The sequence below is a fragment of the Chaetodon trifascialis genome, chromosome 3 (genome assembly GCF_039877785.1).
Source record: "Chaetodon trifascialis isolate fChaTrf1 chromosome 3, fChaTrf1.hap1, whole genome shotgun sequence".
Taxonomy (NCBI): domain Eukaryota; kingdom Metazoa; phylum Chordata; class Actinopteri; order Chaetodontiformes; family Chaetodontidae; genus Chaetodon; species Chaetodon trifascialis.
The window spans coordinates 11447723-11474940 of NC_092058.1; the positions used below are offsets into that span (position 1 = coordinate 11447723).

Genomic DNA, 27218 nt, shown 5'->3' on the forward strand with positions numbered 1-27218 from the left:
GTAGCAAGGTTAAGACATAAACAGAGCAGTTTGAGATGCCACTTTTAACATGAGGTTGACAGACGTGCATCAATTTCCTTGTGCATTCACAGATCCCGGAAAATGCCAACAATGTCAATAGACTTTGACTGATTTACATGCAATTTGTGTAAAATAGAGGTAAATATGTATTAAGTACAGAGAAAATGCCTTACTTGAGATGAATATTTAATTACATGCGTGACTCACGCCTATCTTACTGACTTGAATGACCTTAGGCATTCACAAAAAAGATATCGCGAGATTTCTAGTCGCCATCGGCCATAGTGTAGGCTCTTATAAGCAGATGCGCGTCCTCGCCCTTTTCGTTCGTCCTCAGTGCAGGATAACGGAGCAGTCACCTCTCTTCTCCTTCTTCTTAAAACAACGAGTAATTTTGTCGGAGTGTCGCGTTAGAGTAGCTTCGCTGCTATTGTCCTGTCCACTACACGCCCGATAAAGAGCATTGCGCCGTGAATTTTTGACGAGGTAAGTGTCTTATTTTGTCATTATCTTGTAGTTGTTGCTCCTTAGCTAATGTTAGCATCGTAGCTAACGTTAAGCTCGGTCAACCGGCAAGGAGCACGAGCGGTACCACTAAGGTGTTTAAGACTAACATAGTAAATTAAGTCTTGTCTTTGTGTACAAGGTTTTCCCGAAACGCGGTTATCTGTTATTCTGTTAATACCATCTATCGAGACAGACAAGTCGTGACTCGTGCTCTCGTAATGTTTAGGAAGCAGTAACTACTACATACCTCGCGAGTCATCACGTAACGCCACTTGAGGGCTCGTGAGCGCCTGTCCAACGACTGAATGTATCTAAAATCGTCGTGCTTGTAATGTAAAAAACAGTGGCTAGAGGCTCTCGTCCGCAACAGTGTTTGTGTCCTGATGGTAGAAGTGTAATCAAGGATACCGGAATGTCAAATCACGGTACCAAATCTGAGGGCATACAGTGTGACACCGGCGGAGCCTCCGCGTGCATTGAAAGACTCACAGGTTGATTATTAGAGGAAAACAAAAACAAAATATGATCGAAACTGTCACCACGACAGACTGTTTAGGTAGCTCATTGGTTCCTATGTGTAAATAAAAGTAGTCACGCTTAAGTATGCGCGTTTTTCTCGCTCTAATCCCTTTTTCCCGAACTTTAAGGGAGGAAAGTGTGGGAGTGATCACCCTGTCGAGGAATGTTTAGCTCTGGTTTCAACAGGGGGAAGGGTATGACGCAAAGACTGGTTTATCTCATTGAGATTTTTTTTGTTTGTTTATTACAATGACATGATCATTGCACATAGTGGAAATGCTCTGGAGCTTTTAGCCAGCCATCTAAAAATAGGCATTGACATTATGGGTTGACCCTGTGTGAGAATTTCTCGTCAATCCTTGATTTTGTTTATTGTTCAAGGAGTGGTTTACCATGAAGAACAATTCACCATTCTTTCCTCTTCGTTAGAGTGTAATCTCCCCCTTTCAGGTGGATGGTAGTTATAAAGTGTTGTAATAATCCACTGACCTTGTTGTGAAAAGTTTCATAGAGAGCAGTGTGAGTCTGTCTTCCCTGCATGCAAGAAGAAACTCTTTATTTAAATATGTGCATTATTATTGTGCTATTATGGGTAAATGACAGTGAAATTGTTTGAATTAAGTGGAGAAAAGTGTCCTTTGTAGTTTTGAATGTACTGTGCAAAAACAGGTTTTTGCAGCAAATGAACATGTCAGTTAAGTTTCTACTGTCTCCTTTAGGACAATCATCATCACAGCTGCTGACTATGGATCTGATATTGCGCCGCTGTCCATTCGTGGCTCGTGTGCCCCAAGCCTTCCTCCAGCAGACCAAAAAGTCTCTGTTGGCGTACGCCCAGCGATGCCCCATCATGATGGAGTTGGCCTCTAAACCCATGGCTCCATCAATGGCACGGGCCCTCTGTTCCTACTCTTCATCTTCCTCCCACCAGGACACTGAGGCCATCAAAGGTGGGGGTGACAAAGAAGGAGTAGATGCAGTTTTTATTTAGCCTAGTCTACACCTAAGCTGCTTTATTTTGAGTAAAATATCCCAGTTAATGTAATGACTTACTGAACTATTGCTGTCAATGATATTGCTTGTTTGTTAATAATGATTTAAAAACCTTTTTTTGTCCATTTGCAGACCCCAAACAGCAAGGGGAGCCCAAGCTGCCTATTGGCCACCCTATGCCGCCCTCAGGCCAGGCGATGGCCTCCAAATGCCCTTTCCTGGCTGCTGAGATGGGACAGAAGAACAGCAGTGTGGTCCGCCAGGTCGGCATGGAGTTCCAAGAGGACGTCCAGGAAGTCCGCACTGTCCAGAAAGGTAGGAGTTGTTTATAGGTTGATTAGACAATTGATTTGACCCATCGTTTTGTACATGATTTTGTACTATTTCCTTTTTGTCCTCTCTTGATCTTTTTTAGAAGTGTCCCCTGCCCAGTTGAAGAAGCCGACCTTGGCCAGTGTCTTTAAGGGAAGCGGAGATGAGCAAACTAATCTCATGAAAACTCTCCTGAAACAACGACCTGAAAAGGTCTCCCACTTGCTGCAGGATAACCTGCCAGGAAGTAGTAAGTTTAATTTGTGCACTCTGATAAATCATTCACGAAAGCACTGACAGAGAATTGCCACACTAATTTAAATGGCTTTTTTTTTTTTTTTTACTAATTAGCCATTTTGAAGTTGGTATGTTTTGGGCTTTTTGAGTAAGATGAGCCGAGACTTTCATCACGTTAGCCGTTGCTTCATCTGTCACACTGCCAGCCACATTAAGCAAGCTTTGGCTTCCTCCTCTGTTACAGTGTCCTGCTTCCACTACGATGACTTTCTTGAGAAGAAGATAGTAGAGAAGAAGAGTGACCACACATATCGTGTGTTTAAGACTGTGAATCGTCTGGCCAACGAATTCCCCATGGCCACCGACTTCACGGGCTCTTCGGAGGAAAAGAAGGAGGTGTCTGTTTGGTGCAGCAATGACTACCTGGGCATGAGTCGGCACCCACGGGTCATGCAATCCATTATGTGAGTATTGCAGGAGTTGTTTATGTGAGTGTAGTATAGGAAAAAAAGACACTTAATCCAGTCCCTTGGGTCTAGACGTGTTTACATGTGAGAAGACAAATATTTTTCTTGGCTGTCCACATCTCCTGTTGACGTGAGAGAGAGATAAACTGAGTAAAGTTGAGACACAGCAGATGATAATTGAATACAACCTGACACCCATGAGTGATCCAGGTCATTGTTTGTGTGGGTTGGACTGTTAGTTGGTCATAGTTCACATCTAAACCTCAGTGGGGCCCAGTGAGATGGGATGTTTTTCTTCTTTTCTGTAAGCTTGTTTGAGCGTGCCCGTGCAGCTCTCTTATTCCCTGTGCAGTAGTAACACCTTGAAACACAGAGATTAAAGCTCTCCGTTGCTACGACAGATTATCGTCACTTGGAATCCAGAGAGGCCATGTCTGCCATCAGTGCAGTGCCTGATTAGCCATCTGGAGCACTGGGAGTTTTCCTGGTGGGCTGTTTGTTAATTGGAGTCAATGCAATGCAAAATATACATATTTTCCAATAACCCCAGCCTCTGCGTAAATATAATAGCGAATTTATATATGTACAAGTTACTTGGATGCAGGGTACAATGTAATCTACTCATATAGCCCGCCATTATTTGTGATAATACACCACATTGGTTTCGCTGGACAGCTGATAATGTAGGCTTGGCTAAGTTTGCCATGCAGCTTCAAAAAACAGGCAAGATAAAACTTTTTTTTTTGTTTCCAGAGATACTTTACGAAAGCATGGCTCGGGTGCAGGAGGCACCAGGAACATCTCCGGGACCAGTAAATTCCATGTGGAACTGGAGCAAGAACTGGCTGACCTTCACAACAAGGACGCTGCACTGCTCTTCACCTCCTGCTTTGTTGCCAATGACTCCACCCTCTTCACCCTCGCCAAGATGCTGCCTGGTAAGCAAAAAACCTCTATACGATCATAATAAATCCAACATTTATGTTGTTCTTGTCAGTCATTGACATTCATGCATTCAGTGGAGTAAATATGATGCAAAATCAGTTTTAAACAGCTCTTATTCTCACTTCCTCTCTTTCCTCTGAACTGTTTCAGGTTGTGAGATCTACTCTGATGCTGGCAACCACGCCTCAATGATTCAGGGTATCAAGAACAGCGGCGTTAAGAAGTTCATATTCCGCCACAATGACACCGCTCATCTCCGAGAGCTTCTACAGAAGGGAGACCCCATGAAACCGAAGATCGTGGCCTTTGAGACTGTCCATTCCATGGATGGTTAGTTTGGGATGATCCCCAGTGTTTTTTCAAGCATTTATAAATGGCAATGTTATGAATCACTTAGCTTGCAAGAAAGCCAGTTACAGCTACATGTTTGCTTGCACAAGAACCAGCACTTGATCGTATTTAACAGTGGTCTAGCAAAGGAAATGTAGTCAATAGATGTTTGGTTGGACGAAAATGACCTATTTTGTGCTTTGGCTAATGGCGAAACTTTTTTCGATCCATCTTTCTGTTAAACAGGTGCCGTGTGTCCGCTGGAGGAGATGTGCGACGTGGCCCACGAGTTTGGTGCCATCACCTTTGTAGATGAGGTTCATGCCGTGGGTCTCTATGGCGCCAGAGGTGGGGGCATCGGAGACAGAGATGGCATCATGCACAAGATGGATATTGTCTCAGGGACACTAGGTTAGTATATAATCTGTACTAAAACAAATTACTGATGATACTCTATGAAATGTTTTGACTATGAAGCCTTGTGAACCATTTATAGTTCACATAAAAGGCCACCTGTGTCATTATACTTACCTTTCCATTTATAGTCTGCTGTATTTTTATTTTATTTTTCTGAAACAACTCCCAGCTTGTGGGAAACTCATAGCTCCCTGTTTTGTTGTTATGCTCAGGATCAGGCCTCATCTGTGTCACACAATATGCCAGAAGGCTGAAAGAAGCTCAAGCAGCTCTGTTGTTGCTAGGAGACTGTGGGCTCTTGTTGCACTCTTATTGAATTACTCCCTGTGTCTGTGTGTCACCGTCAAGCTGTGGGGCCGCTTTCTATCTCCGAGCTCTACAGCCCCCGTATCCCTACAGCTGCCATTTTAGGATTATCCAGTTTTTGAGATTACAGTGCGAAGGTTTTGCATCCATCGCTGTAGTGACTGTTTTTAAACAAAAATTCATGTTTAAAGGAGCCAAATTAAAGAACAATAACTGATGTGTCATGTCCTCCACCAGGCAAGGCCTTCGGCTGTGTGGGCGGCTACATTGCGAGTACCACTGCCCTGGTGGACACGGTGCGTTCCTTCGCTGCTGGTTTCATCTTCACCACGTCTTTGCCACCAATGCTGTTGGCCGGAGCCAGGCAGTCGATCCAGATTCTGAAAGGTGAAGAGGGCCGTATGCTGAGGCGCAAACACCAGCGCAACGTCAAGCTGCTCAGACAAATGCTGATGAACTCCGGGCTGCCGGTGGTGCACTGCCCCAGCCACATCATCCCACTCCGGGTAATTTAGAGCTTAATTCATGGCCTAATGACATGAAATATGATACAAACCATCCAACCACATTACAATCAGCAATGTACTAAGTAGTCCTTAATCTGTCTCCACAATGCCTCCATTGTAATGGCTGTATATGTCTCTTTATTATTTCTAGGTATCAAATGCGTTGAAAAACACAGAGGTATGTGACATCATGATGAGTCGCCATAACATCTACGTGCAGGCCATCAACTACCCCACCGTTGCGAAGGGACAAGAGCTTCTGCGTATCGCCCCGACGCCTCACCACACCCCTGAGATGATGAAATACTTTGTTGGTAAGAGGATCTCGTAGTCTTGTTATACAGTAGTAGTAGTATCGTATAAATTCTGTTAAAATGTAAATTCACTCTGTCGGAGATTAAACTTTCCCCTCATTTGTGTTGGAGATGTAGACAACTTAACGTGACCTCCTCTCTCTCCTGTTTTCCCTCTGCAGAGAGGCTGGTGCACACATGGAAGGAGGTGGGCCTGGAGCTGAAGCCTCACTCATCAGCAGAGTGCACCCTCTGCCAGCAGCCGCTGCACTTCGAGGTGATGAGCGAGAGAGAAAAGTCTTACTTCCATGGCCTCAGCCACCCGATCTCAGCCTGCGCATAACACTAATCACTGCACCTGGCTCGAGATGGCACATATACGCTCAACGCTCATTCCTCTGTCACTGTCATAGAATGTATTAATTATCTTTGATAAGTTCTCCTACATATATTATTTAAAATATTCTACAGTAAAATGTTCTATATGCTCTCAATAAAATATGAGAAAGAAAGAATGGTGGTGTTTGTTTGTCTGGTATTTCCTTTGGGAGTTTTATAAAGCAGAGATTAGATCTGCTGATTTCATAAGGAACCATGAATAAGATGGGAAAACGCAGTTCCATACACAAAAAAACCTGCCTTACACAAAAAGACTGCTTTTATTCAGCACTGTCGTCCCGTAGTAGTGATCCAAGGAAACGTGAGCTTAACTACTGAAGCACATTTTCTGAAATGGGCCGGTGGTGTGAAAACAAGCCCTATCATATTCACTGAATGACTTCCATCAACAGATGCCGCGTTATTTTGTTGTCCTGAGAAGGCAGATAAGTGACATTTAATTATGTGCTGCTAATGCTCAGAGGCAGAGCGCTTACTGGGAGCTTTCGTAAAGCTTCGAAATGGGTGTCAACAGTTGACCTGAAAAGGTTAAATCTCTTTTCTCCTGGCAGCTGTGTGAGTAACCTAATTATTCAGATCCACTGGCCTACTTAAGCTTGTTAAGAATGAAAGACATTAACAAAGATACTTAAGTTTGATCCTGTCAGTCATTTGGAAGAGACAACGCTACCACTGGAGCTCACGTGTAACGAAACTAGTCAGCTTACTAGTTGTGTGTGTTAGTTGTTAGGTTTCAGGTGTCCTTTATTTGAACAAATGATTAGACCAGAAGTCCTGTTTTAATGTGCACTGCTCTTCAGGAGACATAAATGAAAAATCAAATATGAATATGCAGTTTTATGGATTTTATAATCACCTAAAACATAGTATAACTGATAACAGAATAACAGATTCTACCGTTTTATCAGGCGACATCTATGTGTGCATGTGTGTGTGTGTCAGGGAGCCCTACTAACCCACTGCCCCATAAATTCAGATGGACATTACATCAAATGTTGCTGTGACACTTGAGGGGACTCAGAATCACAACATAAAAGAGGTCACAATGGTCAGAACACATAACAAACGCTCAACTTCCACATAAGCGTCAGACTGTATCGCACCACAGTTCACTGTGGTCGCGGATTTAACGTGGAACTGCTTCAGCCCCACGCACACAGGCTGGACCACACTGAAATCATGCGTCAAGTTGTTTTCATGGCTCTGATCACGATCTTGCAGGGACGCTTTATCAATTTGAACTGTTTCTTGAGTGTTCAGGTGTTGTAAAAGCCACCGTTGCCTCACAAGAGGCAGCACTGCTCTGAAAATGGAAGTGAGAAATATTTTAAGCTGTTACAGAGAACTGATGTTGCCACTGCTTTGTGTAAATAAAGATGCTTCCACTTTTGAGTTGGTGTCACACCATACGAGACCCGTCGTTAACATCACGCACACAGTCATGTTTAAACTGAGTCATATCACCGCATAAGCACAACATCATTATCATTATGTTGCTTTTTTTTTTATTTATACTGTATTTTGAGTCTCTGACATCTGATTTTTAGAGGATTTTATTAATGAGATGTTCAAAAAATGCTTGGTATCAGCAGGTAGAACATGATAAAGTGGCCTCGGTACGGTCCAGCACTACATGTGCACTTCCTCGCCATCTACCTAAGAACATCTGAAGACATACAACGGTGCAATGTTTTGTAAACTGAGTTTAGAGGAGAGTTTATCTGGGGTTAGGAGGAGGAAGAGGTATTTAAAATGGCCAGATTACCTCTTCAGGGTCAGGTATTTTGTCACAATGAGTTTGGATTTAACGCTTTAAAGTGTAGTCAGACACAATGATTTTGAATTTTGAAATATATGTTTCATATGAGTGTTGCAGAAAAAATGTATTTCATTGGCAACCCCCCCCCCTTCTCTCTCTCTCACACACACACACATACACATAAATATACCCACATGTGCAAATGCCCGCATTTTGAATTTGATCTGCTTTCTCTATCACACTCCACTGCCACCAAAACTTCTTGTATTTTGCACGTCTACATACTGCCATAAAAACTATTAACTTTACATTCAAAACTGAACACAGTGACTGTAAATTAGACTGATTTGGTACATTCTGCGACATCTAAAAAGAAATACAAAATAAAAATGCATAAACTCTTAATTTGGACATATAACTATGACCTCTGTGAAACACATGTGCAGCTCATAGAAGACTTATTTTCCTTGTCAAGGTAGAACGTTTATGACCACCATCCTCATTCTGGATGTGTGGACATACAGTATCTATAAAAGATTACCAGCGATGGATCAGGCATCCAAAAGGACTCTTCTGTTTCATTTTGTGCTCGTGGAATTAAATGGCAAATGGAAAGAAAGAAATAACAGAATTTTGGTTTAAACTAAGTTAAAAAAAAATTGGGAAATTTGGGAAAACTTCTCCTGAGTAATACAATAACTCAATGAGCCTGCATTGTCCTTTTTGAATTAACTTTATTTCAACACAAATCTGACGCCACAGAAGATCTTGGTACAGCATGTGCACATGGACAGAGCGTTCCAGATGTTAGATTAACTCTGAGGTGCAGAACTTTTATGAGCTTGATTGGCAAAATTGTGTGTGTGTGAGAGAGAGAGAGAGAGAGAGAGAGAGAGAGAGAGAGAGAGAGAGAGAGAGATGTTTGGTTTGACAGTGACCTCCCTGACCCCACTGGGTAGCTGCATGAGCTTCATCCTTATCCGCCATTTCCATGACAAATGATTCCTGCATGGCTGCCAAGCTCTCAGGGTCCAGACAAATGCAATGAGCAGCAGAAACCTACAGCAGGCACACAGTGGAGGTTGAAAGAGTCGGATACTTCCCACATTGAATGATTCATCTTCTCAACTTGGTAACAACACTTTGGAAATCCCGCTGTGGGGAACCAGACTGCTGTGAACTTTAAAGGATATCCGTCATGATTACAGGAAACATTAAGGGTCTGTTCGAAACTTAATCAGTTCAGTCAACATTTTTGAAGTAATAAGCGTTGCCTGAGGTATCAGACACACAGTTTCATTGTTCTGACTGCAGGGTAAGATAAAGCAGGAGACAGTTTCAGCATTCACAAACTTCAAAATTAGCATAGTCATAATGTAAATGTTTACTGAGTCGAGACTTGGACATCGCTAAATTAGAGCTTGTGAGCTCTACAATGCACTAGATATTACTAAATGTTTACAGACAGATGCTAACTGTCAGGCTAACTGCTGCTAGCTAACTGAACTAAATGACAAAGCTAACGTACTAAACTTGCTAAAGTAGAATAACTTGTTTGGATTGATGAAGAAAAGAGGAAATGGATCAACACATCTGACCCGACACTCACATTCATATGAATGTAAACAAACACCTCAAATAGCAAACCAAATGGCTAAGTAACGTTAGCCTAATTGGATATTTTCAACTCACTCTAAATTGCAAACTCTGAAATACACACTTCCTTCATGGATGGAGATATATACCTGTCATACCTACATTCGTAAAGGACTGGCTGTTTAATCTAAGTTTAATCCTAAAATTGTTATATTTGGAAGTTATGTTAGCTAGTGACGCTACAGTGACTACTCTTTTGATTGAAGAGCACTACAAATATTTCCTAGCTGCTTTTGTTCACATTATTATGGTTTTTACCCACTAAGACATTAAAATTTAATAGTGTAACATGCTTTAATCTCCAGTACAAAACTAGTTAGCTACACACAGACTGAGCAGTGGACTTACAACTAGTTGGTGAGGCCCAATCCTGGAAACTAACGTGGAGCAAAAAGATGGATTGTAATATAGCTGAGCGGTGAGAGACAAGAGACAAGAACGTTATTAAAAGGCAGACTGTGCTTATCTCAGTCATTTTTTTCCAGCTTGCCTAAGTGATCTTCCTAGTAGCCAGGGGGGCTGAAGGCCAGTGTGTGTTAGAGCTTTATCTCTTTCAGAAAGGTCACTTCCTCATTACATGGATAGCAACATGTGTAGAGACAAACAAATGACAGTTTGCTGGTTAAACAGCCACAGACTATGTGTATATGTCACCTACATCCTGCACACAACACAATGGTTTGTACTTATGAAAATCTCCAAGTCCTTGTCATCATGTGTCTTCCTGGCTGTCTGATATGAAACTGATTACAGTAGCATTGGATTTCAAAGTTTTAAACATTCCTCTGTGTTTTCAGGGAGATGCCCGTGTTGCAGCTGGTTTTGGGAAACAATACATCCCTTTAGAATTAGAATTGCAGCGTCATCTTCCAAGATTCATTTTCTTTGAAGTGAAACCTGATCATTTCGCCCCTCTGCGTTCTACCTGCTGTCAAAGAATTAGAGCAGATGGAGCTGTTACTTTATTGGGCTCAGTGTCCTTTGCTCTCCAAAGTTTAAAGATAGCTTCTTTTTATTTTTGAAAAAAACAACAACAACAAAAAAACACAGGATGTATGTGCTGTTCAGAGAGTCAGACAGCTCCAACGTCAACTAAAAAGTGATGCACAAGCTGAGTATCATTTCTGCTTTCCAGGATTCAAAGACAGCCTTTGAAATAACATTGGCAAAATGGCTGTGGACTCTGTCTCAGTGTAACACTAGCTCATGAACACAGCTTAATGAAACTAGTTATTGAAACTGGAATGGCTGTTTTATCCTCATGCTTTGGTTGCCTGTGACACTGACCTTCATATTTGCCTTGCTGCAGCCATCGGAGTCCTGATAACTGCACGTCCTTGGGGCCTCCTGGAATGGTACCATGTGACTGTTTCAGCGAGTCTACACAGTAAACAGTGCATGTGTCTGTATGAGGCGTATGTAAACATATTCATATAGACTCTCTTAAGACCAAGTGACTCACTGCTGGGACATATACAGTAGAATTACCATGATTGCTGTGCAGCAGTTATTATACTGTATCTTGCATGAATGGAGGCCCATTCTGTCGCATTGTACACTTTAAAATGCTTTGTTTACACACTGAGTGAGTGTGAGTGAGAGTGTGAGTGTAAATAAGCTCATATGTTGGCATGCACAGTAATTATGAGTGATATGAAGCATTAAAGCTATGGTGGTCCATTCAGTATGTTTATAACTCATCACCTGTATACAGTACAAACCAGTACAAAAAAAAAACCTAAATAAAAAATAAGACAAAAGGCAGCAACCTCCGCAACAGTCATTGACCACTTTACATCAGACAGTTGCGCCTCTGCTGCAGTGAAAAGGATCACAAGAGAAGACAAAAAAATCCCCTGAGAGTCATAATGAAGACTTCCCATCTCAATTAACGTAATCAAAATGACAAATGCTGGCTCCAGACATCCTGTGGTGTTAATTTCTTCACGAGCATGTGACGATAATGGATTTACAGCAGCGTGGAAAGTTTCACATCTCAATGAGTAACCCCCATCAAGGGCAACATTTATGCAGATACAGATATTCTGTACTTGTTTTTGACTGTATGCCTTTTGTGGTTGTATCATTAATTGCTTGATAAGACACAAGGAAACTAATCTATTTATTCTCACCTCTTACAGAAATATTACTCACTAACTGCAGTCTTTACTAGGTGCAACATGCAGGGAACTACATTTGCTTGTAAGTTGTTCTATGGCTGACGGGGTTTCCTCTTTGGCTTTCTGGAGCTTGACATCAGACAGGAATGAAACACTGATGCTGCAAAATGATCACCACCACGACTGCCTTGTTGGAGGGTGATGAGCGATGGCTGTCATAATGTGCAAAGCTAAAATAGCTGTTCCATTTTGAACGCCGTCTCCAGGGCCTGCAGCCTGAAGCAGGATAACTAAAATACTGTTGTCTTTGGAGCCATTAATTTTAAAGAAAGATTATTTGGTAACTCTTATCAGGTTTCCTGGGGAATATCCGAGAAGGGACTTTGTAATTTGATACTAATTAAAGATAAAGAAAAGCTTAAATGAAAGAAAATGTTCATTCATTATTTGAAACATAAATCAAATATGTTGAATTCTTTGCTTGCATATGGACATATTTCACATTTTTTCCTGTTAGTTGACCTACTGTGAACTAAATAAACACTCCTAGGTTATAGCAGCAGATGTAATAATTAGTACCGAATTTGTAGCTCTTTTGGGTACACTTCCTAAATCTTCACTTCAGAAATCACTGAATCATAAAATCAAGTATTAACAGTTATCTTGACAGGCCGATGTGTGGATCCAGTGGATCTGAATATTGATTGCAGTGCATAAGCAGTTTTCTGGCTCACATTGGCCTTTACTGGCCTGTACTCCCTCGCAGACATAGACATGACTGGCTCGCATCCAGGGCTCGCCAGCTGGACATTACTCTCCCCTCATGGCCTTTCATGTCTCCTGTCCTTGGTTAGAAACACCTACAAGGTGATGTTACAGATAAAGGCAAAACAGCGAAACAGCATCATTGTTATTATTAATGAGAGTATAATAGCAATAGCACCCTCTAAATTGATGTGTTGCCTGTCGCAACCTTCTGTCTAGTAAAACCAGAGTCAGACTTTGCCCACAACCACCTAAAGCCACACCAGGAAGTATGTGTAAAGGTAACATGCCATCAGTGCATGTCACTCTCTCTGTCACAGAGGTTGTCGTACCAGATTGCTGGAAACTTTGCAGTAAAACCTTCTTTGTTTCCAGTCTATTTTGGTAAACAAAAGCAAGTAATTACCAAAAGAAGTTCCAACTACGAAAGCCAGAAAAAGTCAAAGGAAGCGCAGTCCTAGAAAAAGTCCTAAAACCTAAAAGTGTTTGAATTGGTTGCACATAAGCAAGAAAGTATAATATATGTGAATGATATATTGTGTTTTCATGTTTTCATTGACAGAGAGAGAGAGCCCTGCTGTTTTTGCAGTACACACGGGTGCGTGACAACAATGGCTGATAAAAAGATAACAGCCACAGAGGCAGACTTTTCCTTTTTCCTCACTGCAGGCCAAGCAACACGCTATTCTTCCTTTTTGTACAGTAAGCCTGCAGACAACAAGACGCTTCATTTCACACAAATGTCATGCAAACACCCTAATAACCCAAACGACGAGAGCTCGTCATGCATGCATGCATCTGATTTCACATTCAGGAACAACACCTGTACAGTATTTTCTGATTTGTTCATAGTGCACTGTGTGGTCGGATAAATGGTGCTCTCTGTGACTACTTTGATAAGACTGTGGGTGAAAAGGTATCACAAATTGGAACAGTACCATAAGTGGTGCAATGCCACCTTTACCCTCCCTTGGGTCTAAGACGAGAATATTCTGCAGTATTATACTTTTAGTTGAAGAAAGACTAGTCCTGAGTGTGATGGTTAATATCCAAAGCTAATATGTTTTGAGGAAAAAGTTAATCTCATGTAATTGTTGTTGTTTCTGGCACTTAGAGAACAGAGTAATCCTAAAAGTGGATGAGTCAGCACTTTTGCACCATGGTCAGACTTGCTTTTTTTTTTTTTTTTTCTTCAAATCCACAGGGTTTGATTTGTGCAAAACGTAGACTTGTGTACACAAGAGGTGGTTTCATTCTGTGTTTTGTTGTGTAATTCATGTTGTTAATATTTGAACTGTGAGTTGTGCAGCTGCATGTGACACTTGTGATTGTTGGATATTGTCCTGCTAAACAAAACATATAAAATTTAATGACCGTATTTCCTTACTCTCAGTCCAGTCAAAAAGGTTTTAGGTGCATTAGCATTAAAAAAATCAAAAAAAGCAACACTGTGCCACCAAACGATGACATTAAAGACTGTTTTTGACTCTGCAACCAATAGTTCTAGAAAAGTTCGTCAAAGGTTACGCATTGAGTAAATATTACATAATGGCTTCTTTTGTATTGAGTAACCATTCAGGTTCACCGTGTTGTGACAAGCAGCAATTCAATGATGCATATCCATGTACATAATGGACGCAATCATAAACAGTTTAGAAGATCCATAAATGGTCACATTTCCTCATTCATGACCGACATAACTTTGTTGTTTTTGTCTCCAAAAAAACACCACAGCTAGTCTGACATTGTTAGTTTTGCATAGCACCCATAGCTTTAAGGTGTATGGAAATGCAACAAAATGTTTCGGCTTAGAACGAGTTCACATACCAAAGGTGTGTCTTTAAAGCCCTGAAGAAGCGTCTGTCATGGAATGTTTCTCTCACAAAACTAATCCCATAATGGAAAAAAAAAAAAACTATTGTCAGTGACATTACGGCTATCAAACATGAAAGCCACAATATAACTTTCTTCCAAGAGAAACCATATCGCTCTCTAAATCATGTGTACAGCAACAGTAAAAACCAAGAAACTCTTTGTTTATCGCCTTTGCTGTGGACATTCAGACACACGCACGCTAACGAGGAGCTTAATTACTTCCACATGATGAGTTGAAATCAGTGATGACAATCATCGGTCGGAAACATTACCTCAGTCTCACAGGGATGTAATAATGTGACACAGCTTTTGACAGCTTCTGTCACAAAAAATGGCAGAGGACACAAAAAAAAAAAAACAGGAACATAAATTAAGTACTAAAGCAACACTTCTAACTTTGTTATATTTTAATTTAAGTATGTGCAGTGAATTACCTTTAGGACCCTTCAAGCTAAAAGCCCACTGTATTATTTTGAAATGATAACAGCACACGGTATCTGTAACCTTACCAGGGGTCATTTTGAAACTCAGTTCTCCTAACAGGTCATGTAGACCCTATGATCTCCAATCCAGATAATTAGAAATAATATGTTCAGTTATGTGGTGCTGTACTGTATTGATGTCCCTCTTGCCCTCATATCCATCTGACAGGATGTAGGATGCAAAACAGAGAAGAAAACTACAAGTAAGACATAATTAATGAGTCGAAGAACAAAAATCACTTTAAAGGAAACTCTGACATTTGTTGAAATTTACTCAATTTGGGTCTTATCTAGAGTTAGATTAAAGGTAAATTGTATTTCTGTATATTCAGTATAGAGACAGTGGCATAACCTATTTTAGCTTAGCTTAGCAAGACTGGAAGATAGCCACAGTCAAAAGATTAAAAAAAAAAAAAAAAAAAAAAGAATAGAAATACTAAACATTCAATAGGCCTACAGAGGTACGGTAGCTCAGCTAAGCCTAATTTAGCCTATCTTAACAAGACTTACAGGGACTTCTGAGATCCTGTATGCAGCCACTGGACACATAACATCAATCTCATTAAACCCCAAAGTCTCATATTCCAAACAGGGTGTAAATCAAGCCCACAGGAGTTGTTGAAATGGGCTCTTTGCTGGAGATAGACCAGCTGTTTGCCCCCCAACCTCTGGGCTGAACTTCACACATGATACAGCTTCCTCTCTGCTGAAGTGAACTGAGTATTCTTCATGCACCACAGCAAACACAATAACAATGACAGTAATACTAAGCTACAGAAGATCACATGGATCCTGGTGAAAATTGACCGTAATGGAGATAAGATTGTCGCAGTCATAAACAACATAAAGACTGCAACAGATAAAAGACAAAAATCAATAAAAACATCCCTCTTACTGAAAAGGAAACAGTCTGCGTGTGGACCAAGCCCAGGTTTATTTTCAGTAAACTATGTCCTACTTCCCTTTGGTAATAAGCACAAGGGCGACTAGATAAAGTGCTCCTGACGTGTGTGTGTGTGTGTGTGTAAAACACCAAGGTGTGTTCGTTGCAGCCCTTTAACAGCTACTGAATACTGTCATTAAAAGGATTCTACTTCACTGGTCTGTTTCCCTTCTTCCTTCCTTCTCCTCGTATCCATTATACTGGAAGAGATAGTGAGCGGGAATGACACAAGTTTCAAGAAGTGTGAATTGTTCCCATCATATAATCATACTCGAAAACAATTCACCATTCACAAGAGAATATAAACCCGTGGGTGTCTCATACAGAGTATATGACGCAGGAAAAGGCATTTAAATCAATCCAAACCACTACCTGTTTTTGTCACAATATATACAATATGTGAAATTGCTGACACTCTTCTTAGGTTGAACAAGAATTACCACTTCACAGAAGCCTTATCTCTGAACAAGCTCACTCGGTTTTGTAAATGCCTGTGGATAATCTGCTAGTTTTAAACATACTGCCAACTTTTTGGGCATTTTCTTAACTTTGTGCATAATAGGCTGTTGGGTTACCAGGTGAAGTGCAGCCTGTTTTTTTGAAATCCTCACACAGAAACATGACTATATGGTGTGAAAATAACTTCAAAACAAGATAATTACAGCCAGTCATACTACAGCTATGGGTTAAGGAAGGGATGGTATGATAATATTTGTGGTATGAACTCTTGGCTGTGTGACACAACAGCCGTCCAGCTGAAGCAGCCCACAGGGGGATTTGGTTAAAGAAAGGGTTTGAGTTGGTATGGTCAACACAGTGGGTTATTTCTTAAGTGAATGACCCTTGAAATACCACACTTGAATACTTCCAACAGTATTTGTGCATTACTCTTCCACCTGTTTTACATTTATGTTTCCATGCATAAAGTGTGCTTCCTGTATTTTGAGTTATGATATATTTAGACTTTTTTATTGCTGTAACTTCTAATAAAAAAGAAAACAAACAAAAAAAACCCACAAACAATTAAAGTGATAATAATCTCTTTTTTTCATGCTTACAGCATGCTGAACATTTGCATATGCACAAAGCTGGATTATCAACCACGGAGACCAGACAAATGGTTTAAGGCCCAAAAGCCCCAGGTTTTAAAGTGTTTCAACTGGTTTGTGCTACTGAATATTTGGGAATTCGCAGCACTAAGCACTACATCAACTGACATGATAAAAGCCTTAAGTTTGGTTCTGCTTAATTTGAACCTGTTTCAAATTCAGTTTTAAGACATTCGTAACTTCCCTTTTGCTTTTACCACAAAAAGCAAATCTTGGCCTAGTAAAAGTGCACAGACAGTATAAGCAGCAGGATTTTAAAAGAGGTCGAACAGCTCGGATTTGCTTCTGGAACCCTCTATTAAGGAAATGCAGCCATGGTCATTTGCACAGATGTGGGCACATTAGTCAGTAATGTCAGGGAACTGCTGTAAGAAAGTGATTTTTCTGGGCATGGTTATAAGAATTTATAGCTAGTCCTATAGGTTATAAATGCTCATCATACATATAGTCCAGTAGAATAAAGTCCTATTGAACTTTGGTTCCAAAATCTTTAGGATTTCTCACTGGGCCTTTTGACTGAACAGAAAAATGCATTAAAGTAGAAGGAGGACATCTTGTGGAGTGGAAGTACAAAGCAGCATAAAATGGAAACGCTAAGGCAAATTATAAGTGCTTTAAATTTGCACTATATTCCATGAGTGAAAATGGACTCTTTTCTATCACTGGCTGATTAAATCATCACATATTTTCTGTTTATTCTATTAGCACAGTTCACATCGAAGCCAAGGTTTATAGATGTAAACTACTCCTGAAAATGCCACGTTTAAAATCAAAATTTGTCCACTTCCTTGACTCAACTCCATTAGCAATGCTAAAGATCTCCAACGATGCAACACTGCTGACTCCTGGTGGTGACAGGTCGTCATTACACTTTAAAATTAACCATTTCACTTCAATATTTAGGAGGATTGATATCGTGTCAATAATTTGCTCTTCTTTGCTTAACTGTATGGATTTTATTTTAAAATGCTCACACAATTTTATCTCTGTAACATAGAAGTTGACACAGAAACAGTTTAAATGGTACAACTTCCCCTTTAAGAAGTCTGAGCAGACGCTCAGCGCCCAATCGCGGCGCGTAAACTGAATTTTGTTGTTGTCAGCAACCAGCAGATAGTTGTAAGCTAGCGTTAGCCGATGAGCTAACAGTACGAGATCGTTTGCCTCATTTACCGTAATTAAGGGGTAGAGCGGCCAGCAGGAACAGTTGTAAAGGCCAGAGCAGTTGTTGTCACCGGTTGTTTGTCTCCAATATCAGGAAAGATGACTTCTGTATTGGTGAGTGTACTTTAGCTCTAGCTGCACTTGTTAACTTGAGTATCTGATGTGAAGTTGGTTTCCTGTTTGTAACGTTAGCTTCACATTCGACGTCTAACTACAAGTAAAAGTAAAAAAGTGGACGCGAGCAGTAGATCGTTGCTTTTGTACGATGCGGGAACTTTCTCTTGAACATAATTTACCCCAAACTTAATCATAAATTAGGCTACTTTGACCCTGTTGGATGTGACCTGGGTGCCATGTCCTGTTGTTATTTCAGGCACGTTTTTGAGGTAACGCTAGATTTGGGAATCTGTAGCTAATCCATATTCTGTGATCGAATTAGGTCACACATTTTACAAATGTAAGACCGGAAATAATGGTAATGATGTCCACAATATTTGTATTTCAGGAAATGTCTCCCACAATTTACACTTTTTGTGTTTTTTTGCACTTTGTTGTGTCACACTGTTAGTTACTAATCGCCATGCTTTTACTGCAGTACACTACACTACACTACACATTTACACGTGTGTAATAAACATAGTATATAATTATGAAATCCACGAAGGCTGTATGTCAAATCCTTTCAAAGTAGCATTAAAATGAGCATGTTTTTTGCCCTTAAAGCTTGCAGCATTTCTGCTTTTGTAGCAAACAAACACCATGTAGGATGGAGTGAAATTGATGAAAACTGGCAGGATGCTGAATGTAGCATAATGTGGTTTGTCATACTTCTGGTTCCTAAAGGCTATTTAATATTTTATTTATTTTTTTGTCATTGACAGTGTTAGACGACTGCCCATTGGAACATTTCCAATTCCTGGATGCATATGAAACTATTCCTATTTGTACAAGCATTGAGCAAAATAATAATAATAATAATAATAATAAATGTACATTCATTCAGCACCTTGAATCACTTTGTTATCAAGTTTTGGATCAATTGAACAACTAGAGTGCAGTTTTGTTCTTATTGCACCCTGATTTACACCAGGCTAGTATCATAGCTGACCACTTCACTCATATTTGGTCATCCTTTGTTTATGTGTTGAAGAGTATGGGGGTAAAATTTGTGGAAAAATACTCTATATACTGCAGCTGGACCTACTCACCCACTTCGGGTACCTCATAAGCAAGAGGTTTGCTCAAGAAGGTCAAACAAGGTCAGGAAAGTGCAGAAAATTGAGTTATAATGAAAAAAGCAAGTAAAATATGAGTTAAGAGCAGTGTAATGTGTTGCATGGATCCACGTAATCTTGGCGAAGACAATTTGAATATTACATTAATATTACATGACATATCACAACTTTCTTGATAATAATGTAGGATTAAACTAAATGTGAGGCATAACTGTGAGTGATCTGGCTGCTGAAACTGGGCTGGACTGGTCTGATAATGGTCTGCTATGGGAAAAAAAAAATCACATCAACAAGGAACCAACTTCGTTGATGAGATAATTTATTTACATACAACTATGTAAAAAACACAAATGCAATTTAGAAAACGAGTACAAAACTTTACTAAAAACAAGCCTGATCTTCGTTCGCTCAATATATGACGTTTATCCGTCACAATTCCCCAAAGTCTTTTTCATTTCACAGTCAACACTCGACGCCATATTTGTCAAAGTGTCTCATAATGATGCCTAGTTCCAGCTCCACTGTTCCCATGGCTTCGGTGTGCAGTCTGTATCTATCCGCCCCGCTGTATATGAGGTCCGGGCTGCGGAGCTGAGGACCTCCGCCGACAAACATTTGCGCCAACTGCTCTTGCCAGGAGCCGAGCGGCCTCCAGGTCACACAGCTTATCCGGTGATGTCCGGGGCTGGAGGGGACGTGGCAGTACCCGTAACCGTACAGCTGGCAGCGTCCGAAAGAGTCCTGGTGCCACACTTGGACATGAAGCTTTGGCCAGCCTTGCAGTCCTTTAGTCGCGTAGTGCAGATCAATCGGGTGACTCCAGTACGCCATGTCTCCTATTTGGGGGCTATCCACCTGGGTCTGACCCTCCTTCAGCCCAGATAGGAGCCGCCATGCTCCTCCCGTATGAACTCCCCATTTGCAAAACAGGCCGTTTTGCGGGAAACCACTGCCCCCGACGATCTGGCCGATAATATGCAGCTCTGCCATGGTCCAAATGTCCCCTTACACCGAAACATGCGGCACCGAAAGTCCTCTCTGCTCTTCCTCCGAGTTTAACGGCTAGCAGTTACTAGCACCGTAGCTCACGTCTCCTTGGTAACTCGGTGGTTTAGTTAGGCTCACCCTGGATTTTGCTTGACAGGCGTACCACTTCCTGTCACGATGCTACGGATACTATATTCTTGAATATGAGATCCAAAACCAAACATTGTTTGGGGTTACGTTAGTTTTTCCAACATAATGCCTAGAAAAAAAGCTCATCTCATTGGCAGAGATTGTTCGCCGTGGCACACATTTGCCTGACAGGCTAAGCGCAGGGGATACCGCCCAAAGAAATCGCTGCGTTTGACGTGTTTCCTTTTTACGCATTGCTTCTAAAATAATATCTGTGGACTTGAGACAAGCACCATTATATGTTGATTTGATAAGTTAATCAACCAGTGATGAAGACTGAATTCAGCTTCACTTCTAGCCGAATGGTAATGGTTTGTCAGGATTTAAACAGGATTCGGAGTTGAGGAAGAAACACACTGTGAAACAGCGCCACACAGCGGTTGTAGTCCACTTTCTTTTCAGTTCGCTTTGGTTTGAGCCTGTCTAGTCTGTTATGTTATCATATGAATCCTCATGTTTAGAAATTGATGATTTGGAAACTGAAGCAGCTAAATGGCATTCAGCTATCATTAATTTTGTTAGTAAGACTTCAGGAGTTCATCCTGTGATGTGTGAAAATCTTCAGTGTTTACTGTGTTTAAATGAACACTTTGCTCCAGTGTCCTAATACGCAGTAGCTTTTTGATGACAGTTGTCAGTATTTTCCAGACTTTACTTATCTTCAGTTGTATTAAAAAGAGTACAGACCGCTGTACAAACATGTAACTCATTGCAGAGAATATCATCGGTTTTTAGGTTTGTATGACAGTTATTGGGTTGACTGATGTGTTTCTAGGCCACCACCTATCATATCACACACACGCAGAGTCCTGATGAAGCAGTTTCTGAGTGTTAAACTCCCAAGCATATCTATTTTTTTTATTTTGAACTTTGATTGTTTCTTATTTAGTCATGACTATTTCTTGTTATTGGGAAATACTGAAGATTTTAGACAAGTTTTCACAGGGTTTACATGGCTGCTTCAATCTGTCTCTGTCTCTTTCTCCATGTAGTCTGATCCAACTCTGGAGAGACATTTCAAGGGTCACAGGGACACTGTGACAAGTGTGGACTTCAGCTGTAACATGAAACAGATTGGTAACTGCTCCTTCATTTTACATTTTGCCTTGTCATTTTATTTTATGTGTGGTATGTTTTCCGCGGTCGTACACAGTGTGTTCGCTAACCTGTGCTCCCTTCTCTCTCAGCCACAGGCTCGATGGACTCCTGTGTGATGATCTGGAACATGAAACCTCAGATGCGTGCATATCGCTTTGATGGACACAAAGATGCCGTCATCTCAGTTCAGTTTTCTCCCTCTGGCCACCTGGTGGCCTCCGCCTCCAGAGACAAGACTGTGCGTCTTTGGGTGCCCAGCATGTGAGTTCTGAAGTATTCCACATTTGTTTTTTCATCTCTATCATCTTTTATTGTATTCCACCACAAAGCTAACACAAAGGACAATGATGCTGACTCATAAAAACAACAAAACTAGACATTTACACCGAGTCACCTGCTTCTGCTCAGCACAGTAGAAGGCACACATTTCTGAACACCCACTGGGTTTTGATTTTTTTTTTTTCTTTTCTTTTAAACTTTAACTTTGGTGTGTGTGTGTGTGTGTGTGTGTGTGTGTACAGGAAGGCTGAGTCAACTTCTTTCAGGGCACATACTGCCACCGTGCGCAGCGTTAACTTTTCAGGTGATGGACAGACCCTTGTCACAGCCTCTGACGACAAGACCATCAAAGTGTGGACCGTCCACAGACAAAAGTTTCTCTTCTCTCTCAACCAGCACATCAACTGGGTCCGCTGTGCCAAGTACGCTGCATACACACATGCATATACATTCATTTTTCACCCATAGATGGTGTTGGTTACTGCAGATATTTCTACTTACTATATCGTTTGTTATGTAGAAAAAATCTGGCCAGTTTTTGATCTATAATTTCCAATAAATCTCTTGCAGGTTCTCTCCAGACGATCGTTTGATTGTGTCGTCCAGTGATGATAAGACTATAAAGCTGTGGGACAAGAATAGCAGAGAGTGTATTCATTCTTTCTATGAACATGCTGGGTGAGGACTTGAACTGTGCATGGCAAAAATGTGGATAAGAAATGTTCTGATCCATGTAGGTAAAGTGTGTGTGGGACAAATATTTACAGTGAGCGAACAAGCACCATCTGCATTTTTTTGGTCAGTGTTCTGGTATTTTTGTAAATGTTGGATGTTTGGATGGATTCAGAGCATTATGTACTGCGTGTCATTTATTAGTATATTTTTAGAACAACAGACTCCCATTTCACTGATGTTTCAGCAACAACAATTGAAAAAGGTGACAGGTCTTATAACCTTATGTCCTGATGCTGTAATTGAACACCTACTCATTCATTCCAAACGTCTCTGAATGCATCAGCTACAGTGTTGTGTGGCACATAAACAAAACACAATGTGATGATTTGAATCAGGGTTTTAAAAGGCTCAAACATTCCAAGTCAAACTTTTGGTTGTGGTAGTATTTTAGAACGTTTGTTTTGTGTTATTTCAATGAATCACATACACAAAAGCTCGACCAATGACCTCATTTTCCCATATCTTTCTCCAAGCTATGCAAACCATGTGGACTTCCATCCCAGTGGAACGTGCATCGCTGCGGCAAGTACTGACAACTCTGTCAAGGTGTGGGACATCAGATCCCATAAGATGCTACAGCACTACCAAGGTAAAGTCACCTGAAAAGCTGTTTGAAGGAAGTATTCAGCTTACCGTCATGTCATTTGAAAATCAGTTACTGTAACTTACAGCTGTTATATAGAAAGATGTTTCATGCTGGATCCCTAACACAGAGAAGAAACCACAGCCCAGTGTTCGTGTTTGGGAGAAAAATGTCTTGGGATTAGAATCAGAATCAGAATCCACCTTACTGGCCAAGTATGTGTACTCTTACGAGGGGGACCAACCCTGGTTTTAAATTGCTCTCAATGGACTGACATACAGTTCCAAGACAAATTTACCAGACAATAGAAATAGACATACAGCTGAAAACATCCACATTGTCATCCACTCCCACCAGTCTCTGCAGTACAGTGAAGCTTCATCTTTAAACAGTGAAAAACACGACTGAGCCTCTCTGCAAATCACTGAAATAACACCAAGATAAAATGAAGCTTTAAAGCTCATGATTAAAGTGCTAATCAAGATTCATGATTTCTTGCATATTCAATAAAGCAAAGGTTGATGCCTTTCGTCAGCCTGCCAGTCAGTCTGATTGTTCTAATCAGCTCTCTTAAATGGATTTGAGTTGTGAGATCTAATAATGGATAATCACATCTGTCTGAGGAGTCAGGGCATGAAGATAAAAGCCTCTCCTCTCCTCTCCTCTCCTCTTCTTTCTTCTCCTGAGCCTCTCCACACACTGTCGCTATTTACCAATTGTGCTTTAAATGTAAAGTTGTGTTCGATACCCATGAGAATTATTGGTAATTGGTAGTTTGTTTAATTGTCTTTGTTTAGTGTTGGGTGGTTAATTCCTCTGGGTTTGTGTGTTTACCTTGCTCACTATCCTTGCATGAACCCGGGCCATACCAAACAATAGGTTCCCCCTGTTCTCAGTGCAGTTGGATGCAGCTTTTCGGAATTTTTTGCAGCTATAGGTATCGGTATGTGTGTCATAGCATCTTACAACCAGCAGAGGGAACATGTCCCTCGTCAAATGTCTGCTGTTCTCATTCTATTTCAGTCAAGAACCCAGTCACCACATGGTAGAATCATTTCAGGTCCGGGGAAGTTTTGATTAGTTGCCATCGGCTACTGTACTTGACGTTATCGTACTTGATGATATGTGCTAATGTAAACCTGATGTTAAGCCTCTCTCAAGTAGCACAGCGACCGAGCCATTGAGATGTACAGCAGCACTGTACTTCACTGGGACCTAGGCAACCATGTTAGCAAACATCTGCCCTGCTGAGGTGACCTTGAGCAAGATGCTGAACTCTTAATGCCACTGTTAATAATAATAATAATAGTATCATTTTAATGTTAAATCATTTCATGCTATTAAACAGGCAGAACAGGTGAATAAAGCTGAAAATACAGTGAAGCCCCTTTGTTACCTCAGGTTGCATTTCAGTTTGAATTACAGTAAAAAAATATCTGTTTGTCTTAAAGTCAGTGTGTGTGTGTGTGTGTGTGTGTGTGTGTGTGTGTGTGTGTGTGTGTGTGTGTGTGTGTGTGTGTGTGTGTGTGTGTTTTCCAGTCCACAGTGGTGTGGTGAACAGCCTGTCTTTCCACCCAGCTGGTAATTTCCTCATCACCGCGTCCAGCGATTCCACATTGAAGATACTGGACCTTGTAGAAGGCAAACTACTCTATACGCTGCACGGACACCAGGTAGATGCGTGTGCGCGTGCACACACACACACTCACAGACAGAGAATACAGCTCAGATATCCTACAGGCCTAACTGTGGAGCATACCTAGTCACGATCACCATCGGTTATGTCTGCAGTCTGCTCTGCTGTTCCTGAGTGTGTGCGTATTACTCTGTGTGTGTGTGTGTGTGTGTGTGTGTGTGTGTGTGTGTGTGTGTGTATTACTGAAGGTTTGGTGTGGACAGTTACGTGTGAGTGCCTTTGACATCTCCTTTGTGCATGTTTGATTGTCTGAAGTGTGTATGAGTGTGAGTGTGTGCGTATGATGCCTTTTTTGTATGTGGTGTATTTTAGTTCTTGCCAGGCAGCCCACTCATGATGACTCGTCTCAGGGTTGTTGGAAGGAAACAGAGCTGTGTTTCTGCCTCCGTTCCTCTGGATCCTCTCCTCCTCTTCTTCCTCCTCCTCTCTGTTTCCGTCCCGTCCCTTTTCTCTGACTTTAACACTCCTGTCCATGTGTTCTGGGGATGTTTTACAATTGCCGCCATCATTGTCACCCTTGTTTTCCTCCTTGTCCTTCTCTGTTTGCTCCCACCTCCTCCCTTTCTTCTAACTCTCATGTCCTCACATTTTGGCCCGGCGAGTTGGCCGGACGGCTCGCTGACTGTATCTGTTTGTTTGAACAGCTGATGGATTGGCTTGCTGGCTAGTTGTGGAAATCAGTGGCTTGCCAGTACCACATGTGGTCCATCTGTTTATCTATCCCTCTGTACACGTTGCCTGTCTCTCATTCTGTCTTTTTTTGTGGGCGTCACCTGTGCTTCTCTTCAACCGGTTGCCAAGATTCTTCTCTTTTTCAAGATAAAAAGCACTTTTTCCCCATCTCTCGTCACACCTCCAAATTTGTCATCTCCTGCACTCTGTCTCCATGTCTGTTGTTGTTCCTTTTGGCTCAGTGGTGACTCCGGCAATCTGTTGGTGCTGGGAGCGCTCTGGGTGTTAATTGTCTCTCCAGTCGCATAACTAGAGATGGGAGAGACCCCCATCTGTTCGGTGTGGGTGTGTAGGTTTATGTGTGTTTACATGTCTGCTTGCATGTGTTCTGTATATGTGTGCAGACCTATGTGCATGCACTGTGTATGAAAACACATGAGGGGGTGTTTTTTCTGATGGATCTGACAATCGTGTTGTTTACCTCGCTTCAGGGGGACCATACCTGGCTGGGTTGAATCAGCCTAATTCAAGTCGATTTGTCTCTCTGCTCCTCTGTCTGACAGCTGAGTTTCATAGTGTGATCCTTAGTACATGAGTACGCTTTAGACCCCACAAAAGACATGAGATGCTAATGTTTTCAGTGTTAAAATGCCCTCTTAACCAGTTGTGCATGTCGATGTATAGGTTAATTTTCATACACACTCACCCACATACACACACTGGTAACAGCTTCATTTAGCCTGGGGCGAACAGCTCCCTTTGACTGGGGCTGTAAGTGCAGTGTGAAAAGCCTATGAGGCAAAAATTGAAGTTCGCTAAACGAAGCTCTGTGTGGGAACATTTCTTCCAGAGAGTCAACATAAGCTAAATGTAAATTGTGTGATGCTGCTGCGCTTTAGTACTATGCTGTACCACATTAAGAACGAGCAGCTGGCTGCTTGCAGCCCCAGATCATGTTGCTGCTAGCCGGGGGGAGAAAATGTGATGTTTGCCAGTCCGAGGCCATCACCTTGTTGGTGTGATGGAGACCCACGTGCTGCCAATCAGTGTGGTAGAGGACGAGGGATTCAAAGAGCTAGTTTGGTACCTAGATCCCGAGTGCGTTATGCCAGTGAGAGCTACTGTGACACACTGAAAAAGCTGAAAAGATGATTCCAGTTAGCCAGGGCAGACAAAGCAGTTATCATGCTGTTGTATTAAAGGTATCCTGTGGTGTTTTGGGCCAATAGGAGCACTATGAACAATGTTTGTTTAGATTACATCCCTGTTTTGTTTGTATCTCGTGCATGTGCACAAGGGTGCACATGGTGCATACCTGTGATGTGATAAACAGTCCTGCAAATGGTTTTATGCTATTCCACTGATCGTGTTGATAAAAAATGTAGCATTGCACCAACAAAGGCAAGTAAGAAGAAGATACCCATCACTGCCAGCGATTTCAACCGTGGCCACTAATCAATCACCTTGATCACCCCTATTAAAGAGGAGTTGGAAGAGGATGAAGAAATGATAAACACGATTTTAATGTTTAAGGGCTCATGCCAAGAAATTTGTCCAGGGGATCCTGTAGAACTGGCTATATGCTAAAAATATACCCAGTAAATGCTATTTACCTAAAC

The 27218-nt window shown here is 41.3% G+C and overlaps 3 protein-coding genes across 3 annotated transcripts in view; 2 read left to right on the forward strand and 1 right to left on the reverse strand.

Moving 5' to 3' along the window:
• The first annotated feature begins 320 nt into the window (after positions 1 to 320).
• alas1 (aminolevulinate, delta-, synthase 1) lies at positions 321 to 6359 on the forward strand. Its single transcript, XM_070959453.1, has 11 exons — positions 321 to 507; positions 1767 to 1997; positions 2173 to 2355; positions 2456 to 2602; positions 2834 to 3053; positions 3810 to 3994; positions 4152 to 4331; positions 4578 to 4742; positions 5292 to 5560; positions 5712 to 5874; positions 6036 to 6359. Exons 2-11 carry the CDS (start codon positions 1793 to 1795, stop codon positions 6194 to 6196), a joined length of 1878 nt encoding a protein of 625 aa, XP_070815554.1. The 5' UTR covers positions 321 to 507; positions 1767 to 1792; the 3' UTR covers positions 6197 to 6359.
• An 11682-nt stretch (positions 6360 to 18041) lies between these two features.
• Positions 18042 to 27218, forward strand: part of poc1a (POC1 centriolar protein A) — a 37343-nt gene continuing 28166 nt past the window's right edge. Inside the window, exons 1-7 of the mRNA XM_070959010.1 lie at positions 18042 to 18239; positions 21529 to 21613; positions 21724 to 21895; positions 22156 to 22335; positions 22484 to 22591; positions 23122 to 23237; positions 24771 to 24904. Of these exons, the coding sequence (XP_070815111.1) occupies positions 18225 to 18239; positions 21529 to 21613; positions 21724 to 21895; positions 22156 to 22335; positions 22484 to 22591; positions 23122 to 23237; positions 24771 to 24904 (810 nt within the window). The 5' untranslated portion in view covers positions 18042 to 18224. The remainder of the gene's footprint in view (positions 18240 to 21528; positions 21614 to 21723; positions 21896 to 22155; positions 22336 to 22483; positions 22592 to 23121; positions 23238 to 24770; positions 24905 to 27218) is intronic.
• On the reverse strand, positions 19712 to 20448 carry b9d2 (B9 domain containing 2). The gene has a single exon (XM_070959415.1). The coding sequence runs from the start codon at positions 20348 to 20350 to the stop codon at positions 19823 to 19825; it is 528 nt and encodes a 175-aa protein (XP_070815516.1). The 5' UTR covers positions 20351 to 20448; the 3' UTR covers positions 19712 to 19822.

Excerpts from the sequence above, each read along its gene's own strand:
- alas1 (XM_070959453.1), top strand. The coding sequence starts at position 1,793 with ATGGATCTGATATTGCGCCGCTGTCCATTCGTGGCTCGTGTGCCCCAA. Across the intron at positions 4,743-5,291 it reads TATTGTCTCAGGGACACTAG|GCAAGGCCTTCGGCTGTGTG; the intron begins GTTAGTATATAA and ends GTCCTCCACCAG. Across the intron at positions 5,875-6,035 it reads GATGATGAAATACTTTGTTG|AGAGGCTGGTGCACACATGG; the intron begins GTAAGAGGATCT and ends TTCCCTCTGCAG.
- b9d2 (XM_070959415.1), bottom strand. The coding sequence starts at position 20,350 with ATGGCAGAGCTGCATATTATCGGCCAGATCGTCGGGGGCAGTGGTTTC.